Source organism: Montipora capricornis, chromosome 10 (assembly GCF_036669925.1).
Source record: "Montipora capricornis isolate CH-2021 chromosome 10, ASM3666992v2, whole genome shotgun sequence".
In the NCBI taxonomy this organism is placed as follows: Eukaryota; Metazoa; Cnidaria; class Anthozoa; order Scleractinia; family Acroporidae; genus Montipora; species Montipora capricornis.
In genome coordinates this window covers 65732706-65756146 of record NC_090892.1, presented here as the reverse complement: position 1 = coordinate 65756146, position 23441 = coordinate 65732706, and the positions used below count along the sequence as shown (strand labels likewise).

At 38.6% G+C, this 23441-nt stretch overlaps 2 protein-coding genes across 4 annotated transcripts in view; one reads left to right on the top strand and one right to left on the bottom strand.

The window, feature by feature from the left end:
• LOC138018627 (uncharacterized) overlaps window positions 1-8124 on the bottom strand; it is a 399148-nt gene extending 391024 nt beyond the window's left edge. For 2 of the 3 annotated variants that reach the window (XM_068865320.1, XM_068865317.1), the window contains exon 1: window positions 4656-4779. In XM_068865320.1, the coding sequence (XP_068721421.1) occupies window positions 4656-4733 (78 nt within the window). In that variant the 5' untranslated portion in view covers window positions 4734-4779. Of the gene's footprint in view, window positions 1-4655; window positions 4780-7938 lie in introns of those variants that run through there. The other variant, XM_068865318.1, reaches the window with a different exon arrangement.
• Window positions 8125-19202: 11078 nt separating this feature from the next.
• Window positions 19203-22985, top strand: LOC138018632 (uncharacterized). The gene is made up of 4 exons (XM_068865327.1): window positions 19203-19277; window positions 20146-20439; window positions 20947-21064; window positions 21619-22985. Exons 1-4 carry the CDS (start codon window positions 19203-19205, stop codon window positions 21759-21761), a joined length of 630 nt encoding a protein of 209 aa, XP_068721428.1. The 3' UTR covers window positions 21762-22985.
• Window positions 22986-23441: the final 456 nt, after the last annotated feature.

The window sequence follows — 23441 nt, the reverse complement described above, 5'->3', positions numbered from 1 at the left end:
TAAATTGATCATTGTAAAGCGCCTTTGAGACGTTTGTGATAAAGGCGCTATATAAATGCACCACTTTACTTTACTTTGAAAACGTCCTGTTAGCATGGAAAGCGATAACATTGGAGTTTTCAACAGTCTGTCCCTTCAGTCTAACCGAAAATCATTCACTTACAGGTAGCCAAAGCTTTTTATTTGTGATCCATTTACATTGCTTTTGTGTTCGTCGCGTTTATATCTTGCCATACTTCAGGTTAAGGTAATTCCCTTGAAAATGACGTATTATCCAGATTTCTGTCAAACTTGGCACAATTGATATTCATGCAGAGGACATTGCAAAAATGCAGTAAAAAGATAGGGTCACCGTGCTTGTTTTCGTGCTGCGTCCCCTTTATTTTGAGTGTCTTTTGAGCAAATTACACGAGAAGCGTTCAAAAAACTTGAGCAAACGGAAAAATTGTTGTTCTTTAGCAAAAGCTACTGAATCTTACTGAAAACTTGAGCCTACTTGTTTGTCATAGCCAAAATCTTTCCGCAAAGTGGTTTCCAACTGCTCGATCTTGCAAAAAAATGTAAGCAGATTGGACCGCTATATCATCACCTCACACTAGTGTCTGGCTCCAAATGCAGTTTCACGTCATTTATATGTATATTATGCTACAACTTCTACTATCCAACTTTACGACCCCCCCCCCCCCGCCCCTTTCTCCCCTCAAAAAATGTTGTTTGATACCCTGGTTATTTGCGCTCCTCACAAACAATTTTGCTTTGGGTGGACAAGGGGAAGGAAGTCTTTTACGGCTTTTATTGTAGTTATTGTCTAACGGACTAAACCACGAGGAATACACGAGAACACTCAGCCACACGGCTTAAGGAATTCACCTTAATAAACTTCTATTTCCTGTTTCAAATCGAAGACTTCATTATTTTTATTGCTACAGCAAGTTCCCGGAAGTTCCGAAATAAGCTAAGCGTACGCATATTGAAATATCAGCCTTCGTCCTATGACACCGTGGGTTGACTTGGCTTACGAATATAACACTACCTCGTCGCCTACAAACACATCCAAGTGCTATACAGTGCCTTTCCATACTTTCCACGATAAAGTCTCAAGTAATCGAAAAAGAAGCGAAGAAAATAGTTGAGAATCAAGAAATAACTCAGTCCTTCCGTAAGAAATTACTGTTTGACCCGAAAGCCTCGTTTTCGCGCCTTCTGAAACTGACACCGCTGAGACGTGGGCCACTACAACACATTGTGTAAATAGGTTATCCTGAAGACAAAATAGATAGAAAACAATAGGAAGTACGACACTATAAAGCCAATGAAATATAGTGTTGAACAAGAGGTACGACCCCACCCACATTTGGGTGCACAAACAAAGAATATTATGGTATCTTCCGTTTCGGCTAATTGGATTCTTAGGATTTTTTCTTTGTTATTTTCGGATTGGCCCAGCCAGCATTACTCCTGGGAAAATCCAGTTTCCACGCCTTCAATACCACCCAACTCAGTGCGCTCTGATTTTGTGTATCATGTACCACAGGTAACCCAGTTTGTGGAACTTCTAGTTAAATCTTAATTCTGGCGCACTGAAAATCGAATTTCAAAGTGAAAACGGCAGAATGTTTTGCAATGGGTGAATAGATTATCTCAGCAAAAAACTAAAAAATTGGAAAAAAGTTTGAGGTTAGGGGAACTTTAAGGTCATGACAGGATATTGACATGGTATTGTAAATAGTCGTGCGTTTTTAACATGAGCTATTGGCTCGGGAGATTGGGCAACCGCTCCCTTCGTTTGCGACTTTAAATAAAGTTACCTTACCTTACCTTACATGATGCATGGGCTAGAGTCACTTATTGCTACCCCAGTGAGTGAGCCTGAAGCAAACGAATCGAACGAGACAGCTCTCTAATCCGGAGAAGGACATGTCACATATTTTACTTTGTTGGGGTCTACTATACCCCTTGGCTTGCCCAGGTACATTTTGTAAATATCCCACACTAAAACCGTTAGGCAGCATCAGTATTAATATCATTTCCGTCCATGGTCCTTCCGCGCCACGGAGAATTTCGTATCTCTACTCCCAATGCCGGGAAGGGGGCCAGTATAGTCTCGTGGACTTCAGTAGCATCCCCGGGCCGTTCTGTAGGGAATGTTAATTTCTCTTCTTCAAAGTCCATTCAAAGATAACTCTTTTGGTTCGGAAGTGGATGGTGCTCTTCGTTGCCCGGCCACTGCTAGGCAGACGAAAGATCGCCTCCACATGAAACAGCAGAGTTGGTGTACTAAGGAGTTCGTTAAAGTTGACTTCTTGCACGAAGCTTCCGAGCTCGTACTGGAGCTGGCCGGCGCGGGCCGGTAACAAAACAAACGATTGTGCTCCAGGGTAGTGCCCTCAGGAAATCTTTAAAATAGAACACCCAGAAACGCTGTTTCCAGTGTTTCTGCAACGCAAGAATCAGTTTCCCGGGCAAGGCTAGAATTCACTCAAATTCTCTTTAAAAAGTGAGTAAAAAACGCATGGGCTCCTGTAAAAAATAAAACAAATCCCTCAAATATTGGCATGAAAGTACCGGACATGGAATGGGAAACCACCAACGAGTCGTCCGGTATACGGGCTCAGACGAAAACTCTGTGCTTGTTTCTATTTGTGTCATGACGACCATTTATTTGGTAGGCGCGTTGTTTGGTTGAGACATCAAGGCAGCCGATGCTGTCACGGGTGTGTCAGTTGTTGAACCGTGCTATTTCCACCCCACATTTCCGATGAAATCTGCTGTCTCCAGTAGACGTTGTGTACAGTCACGTAGCACATTTGGATCAATATTCATACCTTCTGTGTTGGAAAAGTACCGAAAATCATAACACCGCAGTCTGACACTTTGCTACTAAAAACTCGGACGGAGTGACAGATCGTGCGACAATCTAGGCTTGTAAAGCATCATTGGCTATAAAGCATCACATGACTCCAGGTGGACGTCTGGTTGATTTTTCGCAAATAATTTGTTGGCTGATCGCATCGTAAAGGCAGTTAAACCAATAAATTGTAAACTAGGAACTCTGATATTTACCAAATAAAATTTAATGCGAAGTGAATACAATACTTTGAACATTCATCATGCATACAATTAGTTTGATTAAAATTCTGTTGGTGTGGTAATTCTCTATTCCCCTCTTCGAACGAGTAAAAAGAGATGCAACTTTTCTCAAATAAAGTTGAGAAATAGACTTCATTAGCAATTAAGCATGTTACAAAGGCTGCAATAAGAAAGCGATTGTAAGAAAAAGGGTCTTGTATTAAATCAAACTGTAGAGTTTTAAACATTAAATTTTGACCCTAATAACGCGCCATACTTCTCTCGCGCTCTTTCCTGCTCTTTATCCCGTTGCTCGTCACTAACAAGTTCCTAAAGAATCCAACATTGCCCGCACCATTTCTTGCGTGATTTCCCGCCAAGATAAACGCGGGTAGCACATTACCCCCCAACAAAATATAACATGCCTCTTCCCCGACGGGCTGACATTTGATTCCCTTCCCTCCCCCGCAAAGAGTGTACTGGCGGGCGTACGCTGACATCACAACCAAAATAGGTTACCAAATTTTCTTAGCTTTGGCGCTCCGATATAATGCCGCTGCGCTTCCTTCGAATAAGTGGCGTATTAGTCCGGTCACTATTATAAGTAAATAGGAAGTCTTGCCAGTTAGATCGCCATGGTGAATAGGCCTCATGAGGAGACGATATCTCTCTACTCGTTTTGTGTTTTGCATTTTGGCACATTTTACAACTGTTCTTCGCAAGACAAGACACCGTAAAATTATCAAACTCTACGAACAGGGTCCTGGACATATCATTATCCTTTCATATTAAATTGAAAGAGATGCAATTTATTTTATTGAGAACGAACAGGAATATTACTTACCGACGAAATTATATTTCGTCTCAAGTAGCAAGACTTCTCATTGCAAAAGAGAGTTGGATGAAATAATTTAACAATTAAAGTTTATTTATATTCTATATATAAGGCTAAAAGTTAAAAAATTAAAATATTCAAACCAAACGTTTTCGGCTGTTTCCCATCATCAGGGTTAAAATGGGTGACCGTCCGCGCATACATTTATATCTTATGTAATTTCCAAAGGAAAACGTTTGGAGACATAAGAAATGACTTGTTTGTTCAAACTGGGGCGGAATTTATCTGGGGCGGAGTTTATTTGTTCTTCAGAATACTGCATGACGTCTCAAAATCTTGAGCAACTGCTGGTAAATGTCTTTTTAAAAGGCCTTCGACGAGGCAGAATAGATGTTGACTGCTTTTAATGTATTATGAGTATGGTTCTTCTGTCGTTACTCTTTCCCTGTTGAAATCGTGAGTAAAATGAAAATCTGGTAGAACAGAATTTGTCAATGAAAGGACATATAAGACCGCTTTGACGTGCATTTCGATTGCCGTTAATGCTTTTTCAGGCAAAAAATAGAATCCAACGCTCAAAATAATAAACCGTCTAAAGGTGGCAGGAGAACAGAAGTTATCTCTTGCAGCAAACGACATCCGAAAACAAATTAAGAAATCACTAGCTGTTTATGGCATCTACATCAAACTGACAGGCTTTCTTGAGATAGTTTGAGAAGAGTATAGATCGCAGATGATCTAGAGTACTTACCTCTGAGAACAGATGACCAAACTTAAAATGAGTACCAAATGCTAAAGCGAACCACACAACCGCTATCCACGCGTGCATTTTTACTTGCAACGAAAGGGTAAAAGTAACAACAAGGGCTTTGCAATATTAATATATGATATCCTAAACTGGGAAAAAACTTGTCAAGTTCAATTGGTATATATTATCTTTTCGAGTAAATAAACTCCCATGTAAGTCCATTATTATCATATAATTGTGAGAACGATAGACAAGTATTTTAAGTTCGCTCATTTAATGGTAGCATTTTGACGACTGTTGTCTACTAATCAGTCAATTGCGTTAGCATTAAAGCCGCCGTTAGTGTGTAATTCAAAAGAATAACACCAATGTCTTAAAGCAGGTGCAGACATGACATTAAAATGATATTGATATCTACTTCAGGCAGCAGTCTGCAAAATTGGGCAATGTTCCTATGATGATTTTCTTGATGTAACTCCCAATTGAAGACAGTTCACTTTGTGCTTTAAAGAAAAAGTTGACCATTTTAATTTTGTTATTTAGATACCAAATACTAAGTTGGGTGATCTATAACACAACTAGACCCTCCGTGAGGGTACACTGGGTTGCCTGTGGTACGTGCACCTTTGGCTCACAGGTTCTCACACGTTCGTACGACGAAAAAAGTCTGTCCTTGCGTAATATGTAGCTCTAACAGTGCACAATATTGTTTTGGTATTGTCTATCATTGTAGTGCCATGGTAGAAGCCTTGGGTAAATAGCCTGAGAAGACATGTGGTTACTAGCAAAGTACCAAACCCAGAAAGATTGAAGAAAATAAATGGGAAGTGAGAAACATTGGCTTCTGGGCTGACATGTTGATAAACTTCTTTTCACCACAAGTTTAAGCGTGCCCTGTGAGCATCTGACAGCTTTGTAATACTAAAGTTTACTAAAGTTAAGCCCCCTCCGGCGGGATTATTGTCTGGATGGGTGACCACAAACGTATCCGTCTTCGTAAAACAGAAGCATTGGACCGAAAATACTATTAACGCTAACAAATGCGAACTTAGCAAGGTACAGATTTTGTTAGCTTGCTTTATGCAAAAGTAAATAAATATTGATACACAGTTTTTAGAAAGAGCAGAAGGACGTTTCCGGTACGGTCGCTCGAGAATAACATAGTTACGACATGAAAACAACATTAATTTTGAATCGTGAATATAGAATATAAACAGTTACGATCAGCGACAAACATTTTGGGAGATTTTTGCTACGTTCAATTTTGTTATTGCACGTTTTGGCTGCACAAATAAATCGCAAAATCGAAAGTGACATCGCCGGAATTCAGCGGGCGCCGTGATTACTAATAAGTTACCGCGGCATGTTTACTTGCCAAACAGTGAAGCATATGTGTCAAATGATGGCAAGATACCGGGTTTTCGTAAGTTTCTTTTTCTGTCAAGTGTTATAAAGTTTGACAATAAATGAGCGAATTCAAAACAAAGATCACAATCGCCCACCATTGTTTCTGCAAAGTCAAAAATTTACTCTCCAAGACGAGGTTATTTATCACCAGGTAATTCCATCATTTTGCAAATAGCAGCTACTTTATTATCCACCGGCGTCACAATTTTTTGCTGATTTTGGGGCTCATTTTGTTGAAACTCAAGCGCGCTTCCAACGGGAATCCCGAACCATCGAGTTTGCATTCGAGTTCGAGTTCGAGTTGGACTTCGAGTTGAAGATCGAGTTAGATATGTCATAAAAATATAAAAATAACAAAATTAAAAAAAAATCGAATAGGAGGGAATTATATGCTAATTACAAAAAACGATCTCTGTTAAAAGGAAGTCCAGGGGCGTTACGCGTAACGCGTGATGCATGACTGTGACGTTGTCCACGTGGTCGTCTTGTGTTACACATGTTTTCAAGGGATGCGTGGTTTGATACGAGAAACTAAATATTTTAAGCAAGAGCCGATACAACGTAGATTTGATTTTAGTGGTGTTCTATATTTCGGCTGGCCAAACCAGCCTTCTTCAGGTACAATGAGAGTTTACATTGAATTGCTTCTATGTACATATATATATATATAGTAAATGGATGTTGACGTAATGCTGGAAAAAATGTGATAAAACATGGCAGTTACAAAGATTTTGAATTCAAATACTAAGAGTCACGGAAAAATAACGGAAATCACTAAAAATAATAAACTGAAATCTAATACGTTTCTTCGCGGATATTAAGACCGTTGGGATCAATTGTCCCGCCTTTTAAAATTAAAAAAGCTTCCCTGGCTTTACGGATCGACTCTCTGTTAGAAAATATTTTTTCGATAGGAATTAATTGCATGTCCTTGGAGATGTTGTGGGGAGAGGAGAGGAAATGTTCTGCGACTGTAGTAGGTTTGGATTTGGTGTTAGCGTTATCTAAAGTGCGGCGGTGTTTATTAAAACGGTCTTTTAAACGTCGTTTAGTTTCTCCTATGTACTGTAGATGGCATCTGTTGCATTGAATCATGTAGATAAGGTTTTTAGTTTCGCAAGTTATGTGGAACTTAATGGAGCGCGTTTCGCCAGTAGAGAAGAATTTGTAGTTGGTTAGTCCATGGAAAATGTAAGGACAAGTAGCGCAGTTTTTTTCACAGCGAAAAGAACCGGAAGGAAGTGTGGAATTAGAATGAGTTACATTGGGGGACAGTTTAGCTGTAACCAGCAGGTCTCTAGTTAGCGCTGAGAGGAAACCTTGCTCTGCTTTTAGTTTAACCGCCTGAACTCAATTAGCTTATTTGGTTTGTTTGGTCTTTGCCTATCTTCCCCTTCGCCTCTTGTCAATTTATTTCAAATCGAAGTCTAACTCCATCTTCAACTCGAAAACCAACTCGAAATCCAATTCGAAGTCTAACTCGAAGTCTAACTCGATCTTCAACTCGAACTCGACCTCGAGTCCAAACTCGAGGGATTATTTCTCCCGCTTCCAAGAGACCTGTCTATTTTTATAAAACCTTTTCTCCTTACAGAGTTATACTAAAAATATCCTCCCGTATCACGTTTCAACCTTAAGCTCGAAAATTCAATACACAACATGATATTATGTGATATTAAGTGGTGTATTAGTCCGGTGACTATTATAAGTAAATAGGAAGTCTTGCCAGTTAGATCACCATGGTGAATAGGCCTCATGAGGAGACGATATCTCTCTACTCGTTTTGTGTTTTGCATTTTGGCACATTTTACAACTGTTCTTCGCAAGACAATAGATAGTTTGAGAAGAGTATAGATCTCAGATGATCTAGAGTACTTACCTCTGAGAACAGATGACCAAACTTAAAATGAGTACCAAATGCTAAAGTGAACCACACAACCGCTATCCACGCGTACATTTTTACTTGCAACGAAAGGGTAAAAGTAACAACAAGGGCTTTGCAATATTAATATATGATATCCTAAACTGGGAAAAAACTTGTCAAGTTCAATTGGTATATATTATCTTTTCGAGTAAATAAACTCCCATGTAAGTCCATTATTATCATATAATTGTGAGAACGATAGACAAGTATTTTAAGTTCGCTCATTTAATGGTAGCATTTTGACGACTGTTGTCTACTAATCAGTCAATTGCGTTAGCATTAAAGCCGCCGTTAGTGTGTAATTCAAAAGAATAACACCAATGTATTAAAGCAGGTGCAGACATGACATTAAAATGATATTGATATCTACTTCAGGCAGCAGTCTGCAAAATTCGGCAATGTTCCTATGATGATTTTCTTGATGTAACTCCCAATTGAAGACAGTTCACTTTGTGCTTTAAAGAAAAAGTTGACCATTTTAATTTTGTTATTTAGATACCAAATACTAAGTTGGGTGATCTATAACACAACTAGACCCTCCGTGAGGGTACACTGGGTTGCCTGTGGTACGTGCACCTTTGGCTCACAGGTTCTCACACGTTCGTACGACGAAAAAAGTCTGTCCTTGCGTAATATGTAGCTCTAACAGTGCACAATATTGTTTTGGTATTGTCTATCATTGTAGTGCCATGGTAGAAGCCTTGGGTAAATAGCCTGAGAAGACATGTGGTTACTAGCAAAGTACCAAACCCAGAAAGATTGAAGAAAATAAATGGGAAGTGAGAAACATTGGCTTCTGGGCTGACATGTTGATAAACTTCTTTTCACCACAAGTTTAAGCGTGCCCTGTGAGCATCTGACAGCTTTGTAATACTAAAGTTTACTAAAGTTAAGCCCCCTCCGGCGGGATTATTGTCTGGATGGGTGACCACAAACGTATCCGTCTTCGTAAAACAGAAGCATTGGACCGAAAATACTATTAACGCTAACAAATGCGAACTTAGCAAGGTACAGATTTTGTTAGCTTGCTTTATGCAAAAGTAAATAAATATTGATACACAGTTTTTAGAAAGAGCAGAAGGACGTTTCCGGTACGGTCGCTCGAGAATAACATAGTTACGACATGAAAACAACATTAATTTTGAATCGTGAATATAGAATATAAACAGTTACGATCAGCGACAAACATTTTGGGAGATTTTTGCTACGTTCAATTTTGTTATTGCACGTTTTGGCTGCACAAATAAATCGCAAAATCGAAAGTGACATCGCCGGAATTCAGCGGGCGCCGTGATTACTAATAAGTTACCGCGGCATGTTTACTTGCCAAACAGTGAAGCATATGTGTCAAATGATGGCAAGATACCGGGTTTTCGTAAGTTTCTTTTTCTGTCAAGTGTTATAAAGTTTGACAATAAATGAGCGAATTCAAAACAAAGATCACAATCGCCCACCATTGTTTCTGCAAAGTCAAAAATTTACTCTCCAAGACGAGGTTATTTATCACCAGGTAATTCCATCATTTTGCAAATAGCAGCTACTTTATTATTCACCGGCGTCACAATTTTTTGCTGATTTTGGGGCTCATTTTGTTGAAACTCAAGCGCGCTTCCAACGGGAATCCCGAACCATCGAGTTTGCATTCGAGTTCGAGTTCGAGTTGGACTTCGAGTTGAAGATCGAGTTAGATATGTCATAAAAATATAAAAATAACAAAATTAAAAAAAAATCGAATAGGAGGGAATTATATGCTAATTACAAAAAACGATCTCTGTTAAAAGGAAGTCCAGGGGCGTTACGCGTAACGCGTGATGCGTGACTGTGACGTTGTCCACGTGGTCGTCTTGTGTTACACATGTTTTCAAGGGATGCGTGGTTTGATACGAGAAACTAAATATTTTAAGCAAGAGCCGATACAACGTAGATTTGATTTTAGTGGTGTTCTATATTTCGGCTGGCCAAACCAGCCTTCTTCAGGTACAATGAGAGTTTACATTGAATTGCTTCTATGTACATATATATATATATATAGTAAATGGATGTTGACGTAATGCTGGAAAAAATGTGATAAAACATGGCAGTTACAAAGATTTTGAATTCAAATACTAAGAGTCACGGAAAAATAACGGAAATCACTAAAAATAATAAACTGAAATCTAATACGTTTCTTCGCGGATATTAAGACCGTTGGGATCAATTGTCCCGCCTTTTAAAATTAAAAAAGCTTCCCTGGCTTTACGGATCGACTCTCTGTTAGAAAATATTTTTTCGATAGGAATTAATTGCATGTCCTTGGAGATGTTGTGGGGAGAGGAGAGGAAATGTTCTGCGACTGTAGTAGGTTTGGATTTGGTGTTAGCGTTATCTAAAGTGCGGCGGTGTTTATTAAAACGGTCTTTTAAACGTCGTTTAGTTTCTCCTATGTACTGTAGATGGCATCTGTTGCATTGAATCATGTAGATAAGGTTTTTAGTTTCGCAAGTTATGTGGAACTTAATGGAGCGCGTTTCGCCAGTAGAGAAGAATTTGTAGTTGGTTAGTCCATGGAAAATGTAAGGACAAGTAGCGCAGTTTTTTTCACAGCGAAAAGAACCGGAAGGAAGTGTGGAATTAGAATGAGTTACATTGGGGGACAGTTTAGCTGTAACCAGCAGGTCTCTAGTTAGCGCTGAGAGGAAACCTTGCTCTGCTTTTAGTTTAACCGCCTGAACTCAATTAGCTTATTTGGTTTGTTTGGTCTTTGCCTATCTTCCCCTTCGCCTCTTGTCAATTTATTTCAAATCGAAGTCTAACTCCATCTTCAACTCGAAAACCAACTCGAAATCCAATTCGAAGTCTAACTCGAAGTCTAACTCGATCTTCAACTCGAACTCGACCTCGAGTCCAAACTCGAGGGATTATTTCTCCCGCTTCCAAGAGACCTGTCTATTTTTATAAAACCTTTTCTCCTTACAGAGTTATACTAAAAATATCCTCCCGTATCACGTTTCAACCTTAAGCTCGAAAATTCAATACACAACATGATATTATGTGATATTAAGTGGTGTATTAGTCCGGTGACTATTATAAGTAAATAGGAAGTCTTGCCAGTTAGATCACCATGGTGAATAGGCCTCATGAGGAGACGATATCTCTCTACTCGTTTTGTGTTTTGCATTTTGGCACATTTTACAACTGTTCTTCGCAAGACAAGACACCGTAAAATTATCAAACTCTACGATTGTGGAGAACGGCCGAACAGGGTCCTGGACATATCATTATCCTTTCATATTAAATTGAAAGAGATGCAATTTATTTTATTGAAAACGGACAGGGATATTTCTTACCGACGAAATTATATTTCATCTCAAGTAGCAAGACTTCTCATTGCAAAAGAGAGTTGGATGAAATAATTTAACAATTAAAGTTTATTTATATTCTATATACAAGGCTAAAAGTTAAAAAATTAAAATATTCAAACCAAACGTTTTCGGCTGTTTGCCATCATCAGGGTTAAAATGGGTGACCGTCCGCGCGTACTTTTATATCTTATGTAATTCCCAATGGAAAAAGTTTGGAGACATAAGAAATGACTTGTTTGTTCAAACTGGGGCGGAATTTATTTGGGGCGGAATTTATCTGGGGCGGAGTTTATTTGTTCTTCAGAATACTGCATGACGTCTCAAAAACTTGATCAACTGCTGGTAAATGTCTTTTTAAAAGGCCTTCGACGAGGCAGAATAGATGTTGACTGCTTTTAATTTATTATGAGTATGGTTCATCTGTCGTTACTCTTTCCCTGTTGAAATCGTGAGTAAAATGAAAATCTGGTAGAACCGAATTTGTCAATGAAAGGACATATAAGACCGCTTTGACGTGCATTTCGATTGCCGTTAATGCTTTTTCAGGCAAAAAATAGAATCCAACGCTCAAAATAATAAACCGTCTAAAGGTGGCAGGAGAACAGAAGTTATCTCTTGTAGCAAACGACATCCGAAAACAAATTAAGAAATCACTAGCTGTTTATGGCATCTACATCAAATTGACAGGCTTTCTTGAGATAGTTTGAGAAGAGTATAGATCTCAGATGATCTAGAGTACTTACCTCTGAGAACAGATGACCAAACTTAAAATGAGTACCAAATGCTAAAGTGAACCACACAACCGCTATCCACGCGTACATTTTTACTTGCAACGAAAGGGTAAAAGTAACAACAAGGGCTTTGCAATATTAATATATGATATCCTAAACTGGGAAAAAACTTGTCAAGTTCAATTGGTATATATTATCTTTTCGAGTAAATAAACTCCCATGTAAGTCCATTATTATCATATAATTGTGAGAACGATAGACAAGTATTTTAAGTTCGCTCATTTAATGGTAGCATTTTGACGACTGTTGTCTACTAATCAGTCAATTGCGTTAGCATTAAAGCCGCCGTTAGTGTGTAATTCAAAAGAATAACACCAATGTCTTAAAGCAGGTGCAGACATGACATTAAAATGATATTGATATCTACTTCAGGCAGCAGTCTGCCAAATTGGGCAATGTTCCTATGATGATTTTCTTGATGTAACTCCCAATTGAAGACAGTTCACTTTGTGCTTTAAAGAAAAAGTTGACCATTTTAATTTTGTTATTTAGATACCAAATACTAAGTTGGGTGATCTATAACACAACTAGACCCTCCGTGAGGGTACACTGGGTTGCCTGTGGTACGTGCACCTTTGGCTCACAGGTTCTCACACGTTCGTACGACGAAAAAAGTCTGTCCTTGCGTAATATGTAGCTCTAACAGTGCACAATATTGTTTTGGTATTGTCTATCATTGTAGTGCCATGGTAGAAGCCTTGGGTAAATAGCCTGAGAAGACATGTGGTTACTAGCAAAGTACCAAACCCAGAAAGATTGAAGAAAATAAATGGGAAGTGAGAAACATTGGCTTCTGGGCTGACATGTTGATAAACTTCTTTTCACCACAAGTTTAAGCGTGCCCTGTGAGCATCTGACAGCTTTGTAATACTAAAGTTTACTAAAGTTAAGCCCCCTCCGGCGGGATTATTGTCTGGATGGGTGACCACAAACGTATCCGTCTTCGTAAAACAGAAGCATTGGACCGAAAATACTATTAACGCTAACAAATGCGAGCTTAGCAAGGTACAGATTTTGTTAGCTTGCTTTATGCAAAAGTAAATAAATATTGATACACAGTTTTTAGAAAGAGCAGAAGGACGTTTCCGGTACGGTCGCTCGAGAATAACATAGTTACGACATGAAAACAACATTAATTTTGAATCGTGAATATAGAATATAAACAGTTACGATCAGCGACAAACATTTTGGGAGATTTTTGCTACGTTCAATTTTGTTATTGCACGTTTTGGCTGCACAAATAAATCGCAAAATCGAAAGTGACATCGCCGGAATTCAGCGGGCGCCGTGATTACTAATAAGTTACCGCGGCATGTTTACTTGCCAAACAGTGAAGCATATGTGTCAAATGATGGCAAGATACCGGGTTTTCGTAAGTTTCTTTTTCTGTCAAGTGTTATAAAGTTTGACAATAAATGAGCGAATTCAAAACAAAGATCACAATCGCCCACCATTGTTTCTGCAAAGTCAAAAATTTACTCTCCAAGACGAGGTTATTTATCACCAGGTAATTCCATCATTTTGCAAATAGCAGCTACTTTATTATTCACCGGCGTCACAATTTTTTGCTGATTTTGGGGCTCATTTTGTTGAAACTCAAGCGCGCTTCCAACGGGAATCCCGAACCATCGAGTTTGCATTCGAGTTCGAGTTCGAGTTGGACTTCGAGTTGAAGATCGAGTTAGATATGTCATAAAAATATAAAAATAACAAAATTAAAAAAAAATCGAATAGGAGGGAATTATATGCTAATTACAAAAAACGATCTCTGTTAAAAGGAAGTCCAGGGGCGTTACGCGTAACGCGTGATGCGTGACTGTGACGTTGTCCACGTGGTCGTCTTGTGTTACACATGTTTTCAAGGGATGCGTGGTTTGATACGAGAAACTAAATATTTTAAGCAAGAGCCGATACAACGTAGATTTGATTTTAGTGGTGTTCTATATTTCGGCTGGCCAAACCAGCCTTCTTCAGGTACAATGAGAGTTTACATTGAATTGCTTCTATGTACATATATATATATATATATATAGTAAATGGATGTTGACGTAATGCTGGAAAAAATGTGATAAAACATGGCAGTTACAAAGATTTTGAATTCAAATACTAAGAGTCACGGAAAAATAACGGAAATCACTAAAAATAATAAACTGAAATCTAATACGTTTCTTCGCGGATATTAAGACCGTTGGGATCAATTGTCCCGCCTTTTAAAATTAAAAAAGCTTCCCTGGCTTTACGGATCGACTCTCTGTTAGAAAATATTTTTTCGATAGGAATTAATTGCATGTCCTTGGAGATGTTGTGGGGAGAGGAGAGGAAATGTTCTGCGACTGTAGTAGGTTTGGATTTGGTGTTAGCGTTATCTAAAGTGCGGCGGTGTTTATTAAAACGGTCTTTTAAACGTCGTTTAGTTTCTCCTATGTACTGTAGATGGCATCTGTTGCATTGAATCATGTAGATAAGGTTTTTAGTTTCGCAAGTTATGTGGAACTTAATGGAGCGCGTTTCGCCAGTAGAGAAGAATTTGTAGTTGGTTAGTCCATGGAAAATGTAAGGACAAGTAGCGCAGTTTTTTTCACAGCGAAAAGAACCGGAAGGAAGTGTGGAATTAGAATGAGTTACATTGGGGGACAGTTTAGCTGTAACCAGCAGGTCTCTAGTTAGCGCTGAGAGGAAACCTTGCTCTGCTTTTAGTTTAACCGCCTGAACTCAATTAGCTTATTTGGTTTGTTTGGTCTTTGCCTATCTTCCCCTTCGCCTCTTGTCAATTTATTTCAAATCGAAGTCTAACTCCATCTTCAACTCGAAAACCAACTCGAAATCCAATTCGAAGTCTAACTCGATCTTCAACTCGAACTCGACCTCGAGTCCAAACTCGAGGGATTATTTCTCCCGCTTCCAAGAGACCTGTCTATTTTTATAAAACCTTTTCTCCTTACAGAGTTATACTAAAAATATCCTCCCGTATCACGTTTCAACCTTAAGCTCGAAAATTCAATACACAACATGATATTATGTGATATTAAGTGGTGTATTAGTCCGGTGACTATTATAAGTAAATAGGAAGTCTTGCCAGTTAGATCACCATGGTGAATAGGCCTCATGAGGAGACGATATCTCTCTACTCGTTTTGTGTTTTGCATTTTGGCACATTTTACAACTGTTCTTCGCAAGACAATAGATAGTTTGAGAAGAGTATAGATCTCAGATGATCTAGAGTACTTACCTCTGAGAACAGATGACCAAACTTAAAATGAGTACCAAATGCTAAAGTGAACCACACAACCGCTATCCACGCGTACATTTTTACTTGCAACGAAAGGGTAAAAGTAACAACAAGGGCTTTGCAATATTAATATATGATATCCTAAACTGGGAAAAAACTTGTCAAGTTCAATTGGTATATATTATCTTTTCGAGTAAATAAACTCCCATGTAAGTCCATTATTATCATATAATTGTGAGAACGATAGACAAGTATTTTAAGTTCGCTCATTTAATGGTAGCATTTTGACGACTGTTGTCTACTAATCAGTCAATTGCGTTAGCATTAAAGCCGCCGTTAGTGTGTAATTCAAAAGAATAACACCAATGTCTTAAAGCAGGTGCAGACATGACATTAAAATGATATTGAGGAGACGATATCTCTCTACTCGTTTTGTGTTTTGCATTTTGGCACATTTTACAACTGTTCTTCGCAAGACAAGACACCGTAAAATTATCAAACTCTACGATTGTGGAGAACGGCCGAACAGGGTCCTGGACATATCATTATCCTTTCATATTAAATTGAAAGAGATGCAATTTATTTTATTGAAAACGGACAGGGATATTTCTTACCGACGAAATTATATTTCATCTCAAGTAGCAAGACTTCTCATTGCAAAAGAGAGTTGGATGAAATAATTTAACAATTAAAGTTTATTTATATTCTATATACAAGGCTAAAAGTTAAAAAATTAAAATATTCAAACCAAACGTTTTCGGCTGTTTGCCATCATCAGGGTTAAAATGGGTGACCGTCCGCGCGTACTTTTATATCTTATGTAATTCCCAATGGAAAAAGTTTGGAGACATAAGAAATGACTTGTTTGTTCAAACTGGGGCGGAATTTATTTGGGGCGGAATTTATCTGGGGCGGAGTTTATTTGTTCTTCAGAATACTGCATGGCGTCTCAAAAACTTGATCAACTGCTGGTAAATGTCTTTTTAAAAGGCCTTCGACGAGGCAGAATAGATGTTGACTGCTTTTAATTTATTATGAGTATGGTTCATCTGTCGTTACTCTTTCCCTGTTGAAATCGTGAGTAAAATGAAAATCTGGTAGAACCGAATTTGTCAATGAAAGGACATATAAGACCGCTTTGACGTGCATTTCGATTGCCGTTAATGCTTTTTCAGGCAAAAAATAGAATCCAACGCTCAAAATAATAAACCGTCTAAAGGTGGCAGGAGAACAGAAGTTATCTCTTGTAGCAAACGACATCCGAAAACAAATTAAGAAATCACTAGCTGTTTATGGCATCTACATCAAACTGACAGGCTTTCTTGAGATAGTTTGAGAAGAGTATAGATCTCAGATGATCTAGAGTACTTACCTCTGAGAACAGATGACCGAACTTAAAATGAGTACCAAATGCTAAAGTGAACCACACAACCGCTATCCACGCGTACATTTTTACTTGCAACGAAAGGGTAAAAGTAACAACAAGGGCTTTGCAATATTAATATATGATATCCTAAACTGGGAAAAAACTTGTCAAGTTCAATTGGTATATATTATCTTTTCGAGTAAATAAACTCCCATGTAAGTCCATTATTATCATATAATTGTGAGAACGATAGACAAGTATTTTAAGTTCGCTCATTTAATGGTAGCATTTTGACGACTGTTGTCTACTAATCAGTCAATTGCGTTAGCATTAAAGCCGCCGTTAGTGTGTAATTCAAAAGAATAACACCAATGTCTTAAAGCAGGTGCAGACATGACATTAAAATGATATTGATATCTACTTCAGGCAGCAGTCTGCAAAATTGGGCAATGTTCCTATGATGATTTTCTTGATGTAACTCCCAATTGAAGACAGTTCACTTTGTGCTTTAAAGAAAAAGTTGACCATTTTAATTTTGTTATTTAGATACCAAATACTAAGTTGGGTGATCTATAACACAACTAGACCCTCCGTGAGGGTACACTGGGTTGCCTGTGGTACGTGCACCTTTGGCTCACAGGTTCTCACACGTTCGTACGACGAAAAAAGTCTGTCCTTGCGTAATATGTAGCTCTAACAGTGCACAATATTGTTTTGGTATTGTCTATCATTGTAGTGCCATGGTAGAAGCCTTGGGTAAATAGCCTGAGAAGACATGTGGTTACTAGCAAAGTACCAAATTCAGAAAGATTGAAGAAAATAAATGGGAAGTGAGAAACATTGGCTTCTGGGCTGACATGTTGATAAACTTCTTTTCACCACAAGTTTAAGCGTGCCCTGTGAGCATCTGACAGCTTTGTAATACTAAAGTTTACTAAAGTTAAGCCCCCTCCGGCGGGATTATTGTCTGGATGGGTGACCACAAACGTATCCGTCTTCGTAAAACAGAAGCATTGGACCGAAAATACTATTAACGCTAACAAATGCGAACTTAGCAAGGTACAGATTTTGTTAGCTTGCTTTATGCAAAAGTAAATAAATATTGATACACAGTTTTTAGAAAGAGCAGAAGGACGTTTCCGGTACGGTCGCTCGAGAATAACATAGTTACGACATGAAAACAACATTAATTTTGAATCGTGAATATAGAATATCTTTATCCGACGCTTGATTCAAGTTTTCCTTTCATGTTTGGTAATGTTGTAGAGCTCTATCTGTCTTCTTTATCACCATATAAGAATTAAGTCATCATATTTTAATCCCGCAAAGGAAACCAAGAATGCATTTATTAAAGTCAGAGAGATCGTACTTATCGAGTATAGTCTTCCATTTGCCATTCTGTATAAAATCCTGTCGTTTACATAACTCGTTCCTTCCAAGATACAGGTTTCAAAACATAAGTCATTGAAATCGCTTAACTCTGCAGTCAAGAAGTCACGTTCGTCCACAAAATGTATGATGTATATACGCGTTTGTCTCAACATCCTCCGCCATTTTTGTTTGATGGTAAATCGCGAACGACGCGAATCATTGCGTGGGAATTCGCTCAGCTGTCAACATTGGTAAAAATGGGGACATGTGATTGGCTATCAGTTAACCCTCGTGGGAATACCGGATCTCACAGAAGATCTAAAAATAACTTAAGAGGGATTACGATGGGAATAGGGCCAGTATGAGGGATTACTTCTCTTACCTCATAATCTCTTGCTTATGGACATAACATCTAATCCCACACCGTACGAGGGAGTGGGTACGCCCAAACGGAGGGTGCAACCAACACGCCAACTTCGCCGGGGGATCGAACCCGGCCTCCCTACAAACAGAATGTGGATGGACCATCTTCCTCAACCCCTTTTGTCCTTTAGGTCTTTATTATTCTTGTTAGTATATGTAATCGCAATGTGCCCTCGTGCAATTAAGGATTAATTTCACCGTGCCCGTATTTTAAAAATTTTCACAACCAAAAAACAAGCTAAATATTTTATAACGTCGTATAACGAGGAAAAAAGAGAAAGAAAGAGAGGGAATAAAACAGTAAGCAGGTGATAAGTATGAGCGACAAATATTGCTGATACTCTGTTTAAGACATTTAACCCAGTTTAAGACAAAAATTCACAAATCGATATCCTGATTAAGACAAAAAATGATAAATTGGATACCCTTGTCAAGACAAAAATCCCGAAAAACATACCCTGGCTGGCCGCACGTCCCCATTAAGCCCTTATAAGGGAGTACCCCCCTTACGGCCTCAGGCTACCTTTTTACATATGTTGTACACTCAAAAGTAGCTGACTCAAGTTTGTAATTTTGACAATTAATATTTTTTGACAGACAGTAAGTAATTAGTGCTACATTGTTCGAGTTTACTTCTTTCAAATGTTGCGTCAAAGTCAAACTTTTTAGTGCGCCTCGTTATCCATTTAACTGTGATAATGCATCTGAATGCCAAATCCCTTCGAATTGTGGTTGGATTTCTTGCTCTGATGGTTTCTCAAGTTTTTTCAAAGGTAACTGCTTTCTATTCCGATGTTTAGAATATATAAAGTCAAATATATATGCATTGCGCAATAGAAATAAACGTTAGAAAGATCATCCCAAGTTAGTTGATCAACTTAATGAGTTGCAAAGCTCCGAAGCTACAAAAGGTCCAGGCTTGAAAGGAATTCAAATCCATGACCTTGCAGTTACGCTTCACTTGCACCAACTGAGCTGTCCACTTGCCAGTTCTATGAACATCGGACATTCCGAATTCCTTATACAATTACGACGGATAAACATTCCCTGATGAGACAGACAGACCAGCGAACAATATTCTGCGCGAACTGTCCGTCAGTTTTCAAACGTTCCGCAGTGTTTATTCGAAGAGGGTCTTGGCGAGGTCTCGGATTCTTATTCGTCACCACTGAAAAGGGAACATGCTTCCCTCGTCCTATTCCTTTTGTAAGTCTGTCAATACTTCTATATCCATATAAACAGGAACATTACCTTCACATGATGTTCATCCTATAGGTCGTCAAGAATATGTGTAAAAAAAGGCAGGATATACGATAAATTATTTGAAATGGATTACGTTCTCTTTTCCGGTGTCTTTTCCGTGCTTACGGCAAACGCTAGTTGAGTCTTTTCCACACGATAAAAACGAGAAAAGATAACTTAAGGAAAAAAAATAGCTTTAAAGCTGGTCGGATCTTTACATTTAATCGTGGGAAATTTCAACAATATGACGAAATGATTACTCAGCTGGTTTTGTATTTGTGTAAAGGCCCAAGTCGTTTCGATTCAATTCGGATTCAACGCAATCTCAGAAGAGCATTGCCATTGTAGATTGGCCACAAGAGTTGAAAGTAAAATTGGTTTTATGCTTGTTTAATTAAGGCAGAACACCTTGAACGGAGAGACCAAAACAGCCCGCATTTGCAATATGGAAACTTCACCAAATCTTTCTTTCGTGTGCTGAATATTTCCCAAGTTTTGGTTTTCTCCAAGTTTGAAGATTATTTCCAATGTGCTATCGAATGTGTCGTCAACAAAGCGTGCTTCTCCTTCAGTTTTGGCATCCTGGCTGACAACGGATCTGGTGGCCATATTTGCCATCTCCTAGCTTCGGATAAGTACAACCATTCCAACCATTTTGTACCAAGCGAAGAATTTCATCAATTCTCCTTTTGGGTAAGTCGAGTGAACATATCAATTCTGTACAATTAACTTATGTGACCATATCAAAAGGCAAATTTTACATTAAAAAAAAAAAAAAAACCTATATTTGTACAGCTGCCAGGTCTTCACTGAGGTGACGGAAGGCTGTATATACGAATTCCGTCACCTCTCGGGTCCTGTTTTTGTTCCCGCCCGAGAGAGGAGAGCGTGCTCCCTTTCCGAAACAACGGCTGGTAAACAAGCCCTACTACGCACAGTTGCATTTCATGAGAGTAAAGATAGCACCTAAAATTGCACTCTCGTAGATATTTCTGTCCAATAAAAACAACAACACTGTTAATGATTGTTGTTAAAAGAATTAATGTATTAAGATACGGCGTCGAGAAGAGAAAACTTAAGGCTTAGTAAGAGTTTCGCTCTCATAAACGCAGTTTCAATAAGTAGAAGAAACTTCCTGCAGATTAACCCTTTCTCAGTCCTAGAACCTTTAATTCCTTTTTTGTTTTAATTTCCTTCTAGAGCCCATGCGAAAGCTTTCCTTGTCAAAACGGTGGTACATGCCACCCAGAATACGAGACAAATTCATACCAGTGTGAATGCGGTGAGGGAGGAAAAGGAACACATTGCGAGACAAAAAGTAAGTGCAGCCGGAAAGCAAGCCAAACGTATAGAAGGAGGAAAACATATCTACTATTTTAAGTTCTTCAGTATTTCGCCTGATGGGAGTTTTTGGTAAATACGGGGAGTTTTAAACTTTTTGTAATTGTGGACTCAGAGCAACAGATGAGAGGAAAGGTCAACTTCTGTTGTGTAACATCCTGGAATTCAGCGTTCTCGTTACCAAGGCTCGCTAAATAAATATAGTATGTTTATTGGTAATAAAACTATAAACTAAAGAAAATCGTCCTTGTACTAAAAGAGATGTGAAATGTTAACCCCGATGAATGAAATGAAGAGATTTATTTTCCGAAGGTGACTCGGGGATACTTGGAAAAAATGAGAATGCTCTTTGGCAGGAGTCGAACCTACGACATTCCGATTACTGGTTCGGCTCGTCACCAAGTCACCATCAAAAAAACGATTTTTTCAGAAAATTGTCTGTCTGTATGGACTCAAAAAATGTTTCAATCAAGTTTTTTTCATAGAGAGACACTACCCGCTCAAAAATAAAATAAAAATTATTTTCTTCAGTATGGCAGAAAATCAACACAGACACAGTGTGCTTTGGGGCCGCGGACGATTCATTCGAAACCTTCGAAATTCACAAGCCAGGAGACATCTATAGATTGAAGCTGATCCATCGTTCTGGCTACTTGAACTGTATTAGAAGATAACCTCTGCCACAAAATGGGGCTGTGAGGGGCAACCCAGTAAATTAAATCCCCAGATCACTGATCACAACAACGTCCATCTTTTTCCAGTTAGCGGTACCGTTGAATTTGAGGATCATCTTTATTACGAACTGCCCGGTTTTCATGAAAATTCTGCCGAGATCGAGTTTGATTCCATTGTTACTCCTTTGTTTGCAACCGCTGGTCAGCAATTTAGAGTCTGGTATGGTGAAGATTTGACAAATTTGACCGAGCACGACAATATAGGTCAATCCTGCATTGATGTATACGAGGGTTTCCAAGTTGAAGGAGACTAGGCTATCTTGGAACATTATAAATCGATAGGATTAACTCACGAACATTACACTCGTTTTAATTGCTCTTTGCTTGCAAATATGTCATTTGTAACCCTCACAAAAATCCATTGTTGTCCCTGTGCATTATTTTGGCGATTTAAGTATGAGGAGGTAGACATATTCGGTCTAGTATAGTCCAAGTTTTTTTTGGAAAACGGAGGCGGTCCTTTTTGTTAGTTTTCGTTTTAATTTAAGTGCACATCCTACAGGCACAAACTTTCTTACTTATATGAAATAACAATTTTAGTAGCGAGTATTAGTTCTAATGTCAACTTTTTACGTTGTGCAGCTACCTATCATTTCATTTAAAGTCTTCTCTGGTTGCTCTTTTCCGTCTTCTCTTCTACCTTCGGAAATAAATCGGGCCAAGACAAAATCCAGCTTCTTGTCGTACATTTCATTTAGATTATCGTTTATCAACGTCTCGCCATTGTAACTCTTTGAATTGGAAGTGCTGTTTCGTTTCTCTCAGCCTATCACTGCCTATTTAGAAACAAGACCGACTCGGAAATTCAACCAGTGATTACCTAGGACAACGCTAGCTGGAGTCCGGCCAAAATAGGGCTATCAATCTCGCCCCTTTCCTATCCTGAATGGTTAATGACTATTTTGTGAATAGTAATTTGCCTAAGTACAAATCAACTGGACTTTGATGGTTTCATCATCGTAAAACTAGTCAGATTTGACAAATGAGAGCTTATTGAATAATTAGTAACACTGGATGCCGATGATCTGATCGATGCCGGACATTGGGAATACTCGTCTTGATATTTTGTCGTACAGACTTGTGATTAGCTAATTTATTTAACATGAATTTGTTATTCGTACATGTCACATAGTGCTTAATTAAAAGTGCATTTTGATTGGTTAACTTTGAGTTGATTGACACATACAATTCACAGCCACTTCGGCAAACAAAAAATGACTACATGTCTTCCAAATAATTAAGGTGTCCAACATGTGCTGATACTTGAATTCCACCCCGACGCTTATGTTTAAGACGGTACGAATAAGTCATTTTATGAATGTGTGTCTCTACAAACACCCCTTTTTTAGCCAGCTTTTAGATATACTGCAGGTTGCTGACAGGTCTGTAGTTCTTGTGAAATAGGTATGGGCCAGGCTTCTTCAGCGGTTGAAGGACGACCGCGCACTTCCAGTCATCAGCATGCAATATCCGTTCCCATCGGTAATAGCCCGCCAAAAATAATCGCGGCGATCACAAAAGATGTCGACATGTTGTGTAAAGTGCAACTTTTCTTTGCACTGTTGTTGATGAGCTTTTCCGTAAGGGCATTTAACTTGCTAAACAGAGGAGGTGATGTTA